This window comes from Sorex fumeus, unplaced genomic scaffold, assembly GCF_029834395.1.
Source record: "Sorex fumeus unplaced genomic scaffold, SorFum_2.1 ptg000002l, whole genome shotgun sequence".
Classification (NCBI taxonomy): domain Eukaryota; kingdom Metazoa; phylum Chordata; class Mammalia; order Eulipotyphla; family Soricidae; genus Sorex; species Sorex fumeus.
This window is the reverse complement of record NW_026606059.1, coordinates 4833353-4845517: the sequence shown is the minus strand read 5'-3', so window position 1 is coordinate 4845517 and position 12165 is coordinate 4833353. Positions and strand designations below refer to the sequence as shown.

Genomic DNA, 12165 nt, shown 5'->3' with positions numbered 1-12165 from the left:
TTAAAATCGCATGCAACCTGTCTTTCTCCCTGGGATTTCTGCAACAGAGATGAGCTGCTTGATATCTGTAAAGAAGAGTCAAATGCCTGGCCTTCAGAGTCACAAAGGCTGACTTTCTCAGCACATGGAAACTCCAGAGGATTATGTGGACAAACCTGAGCTCTGTGTAGAGATCCCCAAAACAAAGGTGGTTTCGTAACATCTGCTTTACCATAAAGTTTTTCTATTGTCTTTTTAACAAAGCCTTTGCTGTATTCTTTCTCCTGAGTCATCACTCCACTCGGGTCTTTGGGACCATCACTGGACGTTTTACGTGGCTGTTGCTTCTCATTGTCTTGCCTAGAGACTAACCAATCAGGATTCATTGGGTTTTTGAAGCATGTTGCAAGATCTGGAGAGAACTCTGAAAGGCTTCCAATTTCCATGGTTCCCCCCATCATTTTCAATTTCATTTCAGTTCGTCCTTCAATAAGCTGCTTTTTGGTATTTTGTTTGGAATCATAGCAAAACATTAAGGATGGTGGTGTTGCTAGCCTCCTGGTGATTGCCCCGTACATGACACCACTCCGTGTGTCTTCTGCAATGTTCCTACTAGGGATTTCCATCAATTCCAAATTCTTACCAGCCTCTGCCTCTTGGTGAACTGACTCTTCGGTGGCTTGCTCTCTTAGGTAATCCCTTATATTGCATAATATATCACTATCCTGGTTTTCTAACTCTTCAGAAGAGTCCCATTGTGGAATGTTGTTTCTTTCACTTGATGTCATTCTGTTAGTTATTGAGCCTGGTTCTTCAGAATTCATTGACTGTTCCTTATCAAAGGACACACATGCATTTTTATCCCAGAATTTCTTTAAGGAACAATTTTGAAATTCACTTTCAACACTTTGTTCCTTATGAGATTCTGATTCCATGGCTTTAAGGGAGAAGTCACAGCAACTGAAATTACTGGTATTTTCATGGGAGACCACAGTGCTAAAGCCAAGTCCACACTGACAGTTCTCCAAACTATTTAGATCTTTCTGAATCTCATCATCTCTTTCTAACTCCTGAGTCAGTTCCGAATTATCTAGATATGTATTTTCTCCAAAATTTAAAATGTCGATGGTGTTGCAGTCTTTGGTGGGACTATGGGAATTACCCACTGGGCAAAATGCCTTAGCAGTATGGCTTTCTTCATAGTCCTCCTGGGAAGTCCCAGCATCAGGAAGTAAACAAAACTCTCCTGGAACATCAGCCTTGTTCGTGGAGGCCTGCTGCAATGTATTGGCATCATTAGGCAGGGAAACGTCCCGAGGATTCTGTGTCTCTGTGGGAGAGGAAATCGTGTTAGTACTGTCCATCACACCAGGAGAACAAGTTACGTCTGAATTATAGCCTTGAAGGACACACCCTGCACTGGCAGAGTCATCTTCATCTGAAGAGATGTTCTGTGCTTTTTCATTTCCAGTGCACTTTGTAACTTCCGACATGTTGGATACTGAGCCATTTTCAGACGGGTCTGTCTGAACCGCGTCCTGTTCCTTCTCAGCGAGTCCCAAGTGATTTGTGGTCGACTCCACTAACTTGGCAACAGCAGCCTTCAAGTCATCCGCTTCCTCCGTGACAGCAATGTGCTTGAGAACCTCCAACAGGGCCAATATTTCCGACGTCCTATCAGCAGTCGGATGAGCACTGCCTTTACCGATGCTGTTCATACTTCCCCTTAGTTTCAGAACCAGCAGCCACGCTAGAAGGACATTAGTGGATGGACCACACAGTGGAGAAGGGAAGGAAACATTTGCAAAGGAACCAAGCAGTTGAACGATGCCACTTTGAGTCCAGTGATCACCAGGAACTGCGACTGGCAGTTGTTGAGGCAGTGGGGCTGATCTGAGTTCTCTGGGGGCACCTCCTTCAAGGAGATCGACTTGAGTAGCAGTCTCCACTCTTAGCCCTTTTGTAGCTAGGTTGGTTTCCTGATAAAGATTTACCACTGGTCCTGACTTTTCACCAGATACTCTACCTGCAGCACTGTGATCATCAAGAACTGACTGTGGCCAAGCCCAATGTTGATGCAGGGAAAGTAAGTCGGCCTCAGTCAGAGATCCAACACAGCTTTCACAGAGCTCTTCAGGAAGTTCTTCACTGTTAGACTTCTCAAAAGATCTACCTATCTCTTCTCCTGGATTACTTCCTACCAACCTGGCCGTTTTAGTTCTCTGGCTTTTACCTTCCATGACAAATTGCTTTCCTTTCCTAGAACTTGCGTGGGAATTATTTTCTGGAAAACCACTTTCCTTTTTGTACAAGGGAGCAGGTTTTTGCTGTTGTAAGGATGAATGTGGATCTACGTTCTGCAACCATCTCTGTATATAATTTTGGACTGAGTTATGGGCACTATCCTCGGGAAAAAGAGCTCGGTCTGAAGCCAAAGAATTTGACCTAGATGCAGCGTACTGGCTTTTTGCAGTGGTAGCTGATTTTAACTTATCCCCTTTCTGTTTTTTCTGGCTTTTAAGAGTTATGTGGGAGTCGTTAACTTTTGAAACTAAACTCTTCTTTACCACTCCCCAAGAATAGCGAGAAGGCATGTCTGCTTGAGCTGAAGGCCCACAAAACACATTTGGTTTATGCTCAAGAAAGCTAAAAGCACAGAGTAATTTTTTATTTTCAAATGCACTTTTGCAATATTTCAATTCTTTATAAGGAAACACTTTGTCTTTTTGACCAACTTCTATTTTTGGAGATCCTCCGAAGCTTATTTTATTGACTTGTTTAGATTTCCTTTTGGCTAGAAGTCCTTGCATCTTGGGGTTTTGAATAGTATTTAAAGCTTTTTTATGAAAATTCTTGGAATTCACAGTATTGGGATTACTTGGGGAACAAAAATCACTCGATTCAATTACCATATCGCTTGAATGGAAATCTCCTTCACAAAGTGTCCCCCCTTTAAGGGCACTCTCTGACTCAGACAGTACAGTGCCTTGAATGTTTCTACCTCCTTTGCTTAATCTGTCATTTCTACCGGGGACTTTTTTGCAGGCAATTTTCCTATTCCAGTAGTTGGAATTTTTCATTTGTTGCAGATGTCTCGTGTTTGCTTGGTCGGTAACAGATGATGACATTTGCTTTTCATTTTTGGGAAGTGTTGTTAAACTACACTGCTCAAATTCCCGAATTAGTCTGTCTACGGTTGAGGTGACAGTAGAGAATCCTACTGGACCTGGGGTTTCAGGAATAGCTCTGTCAACTCCAGAGTTGCCACTTGAAGAATGAGTTGCGTCTGCCAAGACGGGATTGAACGTATCATCACCGCTCCCGTAAGTCTTGAAGTCCTTGATACAACCTGGGTCGTCTGGTGCCATACTGTCACTTATACCTTCCTCCACTGCTGGTTTTCCTGGTATTGCCAGTGGACAGCCCTTCAACTGGGACAGCTCTAACAGCTCCCGACTCATCCCCATAACGCCAGCACCTACCACGCTTGACTCGAGCCCGCCACTTTCCCGTTTTCTTCCGAAGGTTGACTGCACCTGCTCACCGCCCTTGATCTGAACGAGCACTGGTTTGCTAGATACCGACGACATTTTGCTGCAAGAATGTGTGAACATGTGATACTCGGATTTGTCTTCTCCTTGGGCCTGTGCAATCATTTTCTCTTGAATTTCCGTTTCGGATACGACGGTCACACTCCCTATCAGAGGCTTCTTGGGTCTCACTCTCCTCAGCGCGGGAGTAGGAGGCCTATAAAAGCGCTTGGCTTGAGCCTCAGTTCCCTGGATGGCGTCTGCATCCACAGCAGAATTCTCCCAGCTGGCTCCCTCTGGCCCGGCCACCTGAGTCTTCATCTCCTCTGTCAAACTGCTCGCCTGGTTACCGCCTTTCTCCAGAGGCGGAACAACTGGCGACAAGGAGCAAGCTGCAATCTTAAAACCAGGTGATCCATCACCTGTTCTTCCTGGGAAACTATTTATCTCACTCTTTTCATCATTATTAGGAAGTTCGGCTCGACTGACAGTGGTTGTCCATTTTATGGTTTCTTTCTCTTTTATTTTGAATCGAACTTTCATCTCAACTGTCATCGTGCCATCTTGATTAAAAATAACTGATTTCTCAATATCATCTTCAGAAGGGCCTATCAATAAATTCTGAGAATCTTCTTTTTCTAAGGCCAAATAATTTTCAGAAGCAAAAGAATGATCTGAGCAGCCATCATTATTATTCATTTTGCCAGGAGAAACGGAGAAAGTCTGGGGTTTTGAGCTTGAGGACACACATGTGCTCACTTTCAGATTTTAAGAATGAAAGATATCCCATAACAAAACACAGCATGGAAGAGAGAAAATTATAAATATCCAATAGGAGATGCAGAAAAGGGAAAAAAGTAAAAATAATTAGTATACAAAGACTTTATTTTCTAGGTTTAATAATAAAATGTACTAATATATTTATTTATGTCCACTCTATTGAATTCTGTGTAGGACCTGGTATATTTCTACAAATTACTCTTAAAATAGAATTCAAAAATCTACTTCAATGAGGAGAGTTATGGAATTTTAATCTAACGCACTTGATTATTAGGTAATTTTGCCAAGCAAGGTATACAGTAGAAATGGCTAAAGACTCCAACAAAAATTAAAAGACTTTATTTGGAATCTACACAAGTGCTGCTACTAACTCAAAGTAAAATTATACATTATTTTCTGAGGCATGACCAAAAGAGACATCAATAGCATTAAGCAAAAGTATTCTTCTAATTATTTAAAATGTTAGCTTAATCTAGAAATTATTATAATTAACATCAACTTTATACAATAGCTCATTTAAGATAAGGCACAAAAGAGAATGAGCTAACATAGGCCCAATATCTAACGTGTTTCCAGAGATAATCAGACTACTTGTACTTATTAAGTTCTCATATCAAATCCTTATGAGGAGTTTACGTTCAGGTATAAACCTAGAAATAGTGTATCTTATTCTGGCACACTTTTATCAAAATTGTAACTTAAATGTCAAGTTTAAGCTCATAATTTAAGTAAAAACAAAACCCTAAAATTCTCTGAAGATACAAAAAGGAAATTATACTCAGAATCCTCTGTCAGACACAAGCAACAAAATTATTATAGAACAGTGACTGCAGTAGAATTGCACTGCATGTGTAGTAGATATCTGACATAACTGCTTACAAAATACCAAAGTTAATGTTATATATTATTTACTGAATAAATGACAACAATAAATAGATGAGTTTTGCCCACTTCTGCATAAAATAGAGGAATTACTGTGAAAACTCACATTATTTTTTTTTAATCTAAGTAAAACAAGAACTGAAATTCAGGTACAAATGCCAATCACTACTTGATCACAGAGCTCACCTACTGGGTCCCGTGAGCCCTGATTCCCAGGAAATTTAACCTGGGCATCAAGGCATTCTCCTCCTACCCAAAAGATCACAACCCACTGTGCAACATTTCCCCAGAAGGTATGTGCCTAGATTACTGGCTACATTAATTTTTTTTTTGAGGAGTCAGGGGTTGAGTCACACCTGGAGGTCATCCCGGCAGTGCTTGAGGGAAACCATGCAAGGCCAGGAATCTACCCTGGGCCTCCTGCACGCAAAGCTATGAGCCCCTTCTTTTAAAAAAAAAAAACTAAATCATAAATCAAAGGGCCTGGGATTTTCATAGGAATAACTTCAGAAAATGGCATATTCATGTAGAGACTCTTTTATTTTTCATTCTACAAACCTGCTGAGCTCAGCTCTGCTCTTGCAAGTACAATTTAGAGAAAAATTCTGCAACTACCAGCGATGTCACTGACGCACATTCCATAAAATTCATCTCCAATCAAGAAATGGGGGCGCCTTTTATTTTTAAAATAATTAGTATGTGCGATTTTTTTTTCAAAATGCATCAATTGAAACATACGCTGCTGAGCTTTAGACATGATCAGATCATGTGTGAGACTCTTCTCAGCTATAATTATGACTAGCTTCCCGTGGGGATGCTTTAACCCGCCCCCCCCCCCCGTTTTCTCTTGGATGGTGAAGAAAGGGGTAGTTTGAGCAGAGAATTTTGTTTCTGCAGATGTAAAAGAGGATGAGGAACTTACTCTTTTTTTCGGGCCTGGCATTCCCCTTGGGAAACGCTCGGGGAGTGACTCCGAGTGCCCTCGCAGGGAGCAGGTACTTCTGGACGTCATAGTTGGCCGGTTTAAAGGGTTCTCTGCCGGCTGCCACCACAGCCCCGGAGCTCAGGAGCACGGCCTGCAGGCTAGGGACCTGGAGGAAACAGGGTTCAGGAGGAAGGAAGAAAAGGGGGGTCTGCTCCTTCCCCTGGACAATCTCATAACTCGGCGACTCCTCCGGGAACTCCAGACTTGACAGTCATCGGCAACAGCAGCAGGTCTGGACGCAGACAACTGAAGTCCCACCGCACTGGACAGAGGCTACTTCCTTCCCAGCTAGTGACCCCTGGGGAGAGCGCACTAGGGGGTCGAGGCAGAGCCTTTAGAACCCTGGGTGGACCATTCCCAGAGCTCCTGAGAGCCCCCTATGGAGGCGCCCAGCTTAATTCCCGCAGGACTGTCCCACCTCACAGTTGCTGCCGGCTGTGCAATTCCTGGAACTGACCCGGCCACGCTCTTCCCCGGAGACTCAAATTATTTTAGGGTCACCTGTTTCTCTTCTGGTGATGGGCTCAGCCTCAGCTCTAGACAGCCCAGTCCCTTCCCCACAGAGAGCCACTGCTCTCCTGCTCACGGCCTTCCAGAATTAACCCAGCGGAGAGAGTGGGATTCCCGCCCCAGAAACCCAGAGACCACCGGAAAGACAATCTGAGACAGAGCTGAGCAGGCCTGTCCCCTCTCTCCTCCCTCCCCCCTCCCTCCCTCCGTCTCTCTCTCTCTCTCTCTCTCTCCCTCTCCCTCTCCTTCCCTCTTTCTCCCTCTCCTTCCCTCCCTCTCTGTCTCTCTCTTATCTCTTTTCCTTTCCCTCTCCTTCCTCTCTCTCCCTCCTTCCCTCTCCCTCCCTTCCTTTCTCCTTCTCTCTCCCACTCCCTTCCTCCCTCTCTGTCTTTCTCTGTTCTTTGTCTCTTTCTCTCTCTCTCCCTCTCCCTCCCTCCCTCTCTCCCTCTCTATCTCTCCCACTCATTCCCTCCCTCTCTGTCTCTCTCTTGTCTCTTTGTCTGTCTCTGTCTCTCTCCCTCCCTCCCTCTCTCCTTCTCTCCTTCCCTATCTCTCTGACTCCCTTCCTCCCTCTCTGTCTCTCCCTCCTCTCTTTCTCTGTCTCTCTGTCTGTCTCTGTCTCTCTCCCTCCCTCCCTCTCTCCTTCTCTCCTTCCCTATCTCTCTGACTCCCTCCCTCCCTCTCTGTCTCTCCCTCCTCTCTTTCTCTGTCTCTCTGTCTGTCTCTGTCTCTCTCCCTCCCTCCCTCTCTCCTTCTCTCCTTCCCTATCTCTCTGACTCCCTCCCTCCCTCTCTGTCTCTCCCTCCTCTCTTTCTCTGTCTCTCTGTCTGTCTCTGTCTCTCTCCCTCCCTCCCTCTCTCCTTCTCTCCTTCCCTATCTCTCTGACTCCCTCCCTCCCTCTCTGTCTCTCCCTCCTCTCTTTCTCTGTCTCTTTGTCTGTCTCTGTCTCTCTCCCTCCCTCCCTCTCTCCTTCTCTCCTTCCCTATCTCTCTGACTCCCTCTCTCCCTCTCTGTCTCTCTCTCCTCTCTTTCTCTGTCTCTTTGTCTGTCTCTGTCTGTCTCTCTCTCTGAAGCCCCACTGAGGGTCAGTCTTACCTCCCCAGCCCCTGGACACAGCAGATCTAGGTCCAGCACCTTTCCCTGGCCACCCTGCACGCTCCTTCTCCCCCCCCAGGCCTCCCCCATCCCCACCCTGAAGAACTGAAGGACTGAAGGGCTTCTAGCTCCACTGCAAGGCACTTCCTTACCCTGTTGGGTGCAGGGTGAGGCCCTGAACCCACACAGGGGCTCAGAAGTGGTTGAAAGTCCACCTTCCGCCAACAGGGAACCGGTGTGACGGGGACACCAGGGCAGAAATGTGCATTCTTGTGGCTACCCCGGCCGAGCCCCAATCCTCCTCAAGAGACCCCCGGAAAATGCTTCGGAGTACCCAGGGCCCAGCGTGTTACCATCTGCCACCCCTCCTCAAGAAGGACGACAGGCTTAGAGCAGTGCTCAGACTGGGACAGGGAAAATCAATCGGCATGTCCTAGTGTCCTGGCGTCCACCAGGAAGGCCCACACCTGAGCAAGAGGGAGCAGAGCAGGCATTCACACCCGCACGCACGGACACCCACTGGCAGATGTGCACACACACACACGCTAGCGTGCATATGGACCCATGCCTGCTGCCACACATGCACACTCGGATGCACACTTGCACACTCGCCGCCTGGCACACCCCGGCGCCCAGACCCTCCCCGCCTGGCACTCCGGCACCGCACCCAGGCCCGGGGCGCAGCAGAGCCCCGTCCCGCGCGCCCCAGGGACCGACCTTCCTCCCGTCCGTGGCGTAGAGCCTGGCCACCGGGTACCGCACGACGTCCGTCAGGTGCTGCAGCAGCGCGTCGAAGGTCCGGGTGGCCCTCCGGCACAGGAGCACGGCGTGCCGGGTCCGGGGGTCCCCGTTCCTGAAGACCAGCAGGCGGGCCGGGGCGCGCGGCGGGCCGGCCAGGGGCGCGCGCGAAGGGGGCGGGCGCGCGGGACCCGGGTCCGGGGGCCGCACCTGGCGGCCGGGCGAGCACAGGTAGGACGCGCCGTCCTGCAGCTGCTCCAGCCGCGTGATGCCGTGCCGGCCGCGCGGGGTGCTGATGCTGCGCACGCCGAAGGCCAGCGGCACCTTCCCCGACAGGCTGTCCAGCAGGGCCTCGAAGGTCTTCACGGCCCGCGGGTTGACCACCACCCGGACCCCGCCGAAGTGCGGGTCCCCGCTCTTGTAGACGCGGATCCGCTTGGCCACCACGGGCTGCGCGACCCCCGGCGCGCGCGGGGTCGGGACTGGCGCGTCCGAGGGAAGGCGGCGGGGCGTGGAACAGCCCCTGGAAGGGGCGTCGCTCATTTTGCAGGACCTGAGAGGGAGGAAGAGTTTTCATTTCCAGATAACTGCACCCCCCCAAAAAAAATTAAATTAAATTAAAAACATTTATTTTTTTTTCAATATAAAATAAAAACGTTCATGCAAGTCAGTCCAGTGTGACGTTCTAGTTACTCCCAGGATTTCATTCTTTCTTTATAACGGCCTGTTCGGAAAATTAGTTTTAAGGGAGCTGCAGGAAGGAATATGGGCAGAAGTTCAATAAGGCTATTTACAATTCAAAGATGGTACTCAAAAGACACGAATAAGGGCCCATGTCAGTAAGTTCATGTATATATTCAGATATATACTTGCCTTGGAAGACTGCACAAGCATCATCGCTGGGTTTTATAGTTCTGTATTTATAACTGAAAAGTGGTCATTCAAAGCCAATTTGTGGAATAGAGTCACTGCGCCATCTGTTTACATGAGGACACACTTGTAAACCAAACAAAAGGAATTCCTGTAGTACACACGGCCCAGTGTGAGACGTTCTGGGAGCAGAACCAAATTAGTGGATCTTTCTAGTTGCCAAGAGTGACCTAACTAAAGAAGACCACCTCTCATTTGCCAGAGAGAGAGAGAGAGAGAGAGAGAGAGAGAGAGAGAACAGAGGATAAAACATATCCCGAGCACAGCCAGGGATAAGCCCTGAGCACCGATGAGAGTGACCACAAAACAAAACAAACAAAAAAGACCAATCAGAAATCAGTCCATAAGAAAAGAGGATTTTGCAGTGGATCAGTATCCTTCTGCAGGGAACTGTCCAGCACAAAGTGGAGGAGTGAGGATGCGAAAAGTTAAACCCGGGGTTGGAGCGATAGCACAGCTGGTGGGGTGTTTGCCTTCCACGTGGCCGACCCAGGTTCGATTCCCAGCATCCCATATGCCCCCCCCCCCCCCGGAGCACCACCAGAAGTAATGAGCCAGAAGTAACCCATGTGCATCGACGGGTGTGACCCAAAAGCAAAAAAAAAAAAAAAATTAAACCTCAGGGCCAGAGCGATAAGACAGCAGGTAGGGTGTTGGCCTTACATGCGGCAGGCCAGAGTTTGATCCTCGGCATCCCATATGGCCCCCCAAGAATCACCCGGAGTAATTTCTGAGTGCAGAGCCAGAAGTAACCCCTGAGCATTGCCAGGCATGACTCAAAAAGAAAAAAATGTTAAAATTCAGTATCTCTTGAATGGTACCCAAGAGTTCATCTCTCACACAGTTTCCCAATGTTAAATTCTAGTAAGACTGTGTCATATCGATCCTTAAACAAGGACTGTATTAAGAGTGAAAGATGTTTGCTTCGCAGATAAATCTTTTAACATAGTACTAGTCCTACTTTGGGAAATGCTGCCTTACACAAAAGTTGAATGAATGACAGCATTGTCCTAAGCTGGTTCTCCCAGAGCGGTCTAGAGGAGGGTGGAGACTGGAAGGCACCATGGTGCTCTAGTGGTGATTCTTGACCAACTGAACCTGTAGTTTAATGCAGAGGGCTGAGGAATCGGGGCAGGAGTGCCCTGTGGGGGCAGCAGATAATGTCACTACCTGGTGGTATTCAGGATGCCACACTCAGCAATGCTTGAAGGACCACCGGGGTCGGCCACACACATGGCATGTGCTATTTGGCCCTGTCCTTCTCTCCAGCCCTCCAGAATGATTTTAAAACAAAATCTTCAGGAAGGGATTGTAAGAGCCATTTCCTGCCAAACCTGGAGGTTTCCTTCTTTCATTTCTCAGTGACTGACAGCTGAGTGGCTTGTGGACGGCTTATGTGGGCTTGTCTGCGCGTGGAGCATATGGTGGCCACTACATTGCTTTAAATCCACATACTTATTAGTGTCTTTGACAGATTAAGAGTGCCCTGCAGCCTTGAAACAAGGCTGAACCAACTAGAGACATGCCATTCTTCTATTACAGAGAAGAAAAAGGCATGTTTGTCAGTAGAAGTCAGCGATAAATCCAGCCCAAATCACCCACTTAACAGTCTGCAAGCTGTTAGCTAAAATTCTTCATCTATCCCTTAGCTGACTCGAAGTCTTTATGTATAATTTAGGAAAATGCATTCAAAGATCACCCTGGAAATATGTCTTCCCTACTTCCTCCCCTAGTGGAAGAAAGTAATTATAGTACTGAAGCCACCAAAGGCAACTGTAGTAAGATACATCAGGAGCTGGGAACCCATCTTGCAACAGAGTGGGCAAGACAACCTTCTCATCCTCCACTGACCGGAACTACACTCTGACCTTGGAAAAGCTGCTTAATCCCCACGCTCTTTCCAACCCTAAGACGGATGAGTTAATTCCATACTTAAATAAAGAACTTTCGAATTCTACTGTTATCTATCTACCTTTTGAAAACGGGCTCTCTGGCATACTGAAAGTAGACTATAGACCGAACATGATTGCCACTCTTTTGCAAACCACAACACCCAAGAGGAGAGAGAGAACAAAAGGGAATGCCCTGCCACAGAGGCAGGGTGGGATGGGGGAATGGGGGGAATGGGGGGTGGGAGAGATACTGGAATCTATGGTGGTGGGAAATGGGCACTGGTTGGACGGATGGGTATTCGACCGTTGTATAATTGAAACCCAAGCACAAAAATTTTGTAAGTCTACAACTGTACCTCATGGCGTCTCACTAATAAAAATTTTTTTAAAAGTTAAAAAAGAAAAAATGTCAGAGCCATTTGATATGAACATAATCATGTTGGAAGGTATCATACATTTCAGAAGTATCTATTCAGGAGCTCTAAAAACCAATGCTCATTCTGCAAGAAAAGCACATCTCAGATCTAAAAGCAAGTTGGCATAGACTTTGTTTTATTTGCAAGTGCTTTTTTAACAATTTGTGTGCTGATCAATTATCAAGTCCCAACAACTAAAATTAAAAACTTTAAATTAAATTTTGATCAAAATTGTAAGCCATTTTTCAAAACTTATATTTGACTTGACTTGACTTCAAGACTTAAAAAAAAAACAACAATGTCTGCATGAAACTGCCTCCATTCTAAGGAATCGTTGCCATGATATAGGGAATTTGGGAGAGCATAATACATTCCCTGCAAGTACTATCCCAAGATCCCATATCTGACAAGACTGAGAGAAACATGAG

At 46.7% G+C, this 12165-nt stretch overlaps 1 protein-coding gene across 1 annotated transcript in view; it reads right to left on the bottom strand.

Annotated features, from left to right (window-relative positions):
• Positions 1-9042, bottom strand: part of RP1 (RP1 axonemal microtubule associated) — a 224265-nt gene extending 215223 nt beyond the window's left edge. Inside the window, exons 1-2 of the mRNA XM_056112482.1 lie at positions 8479-9042; positions 6094-6262 (exon numbers count right to left, since the gene is read on the bottom strand). Of these exons, the coding sequence (XP_055968457.1) occupies positions 6094-6262; positions 8479-9042 (733 nt within the window). The remainder of the gene's footprint in view (positions 1-6093; positions 6263-8478) is intronic.
• Positions 9043-12165: the final 3123 nt, after the last annotated feature.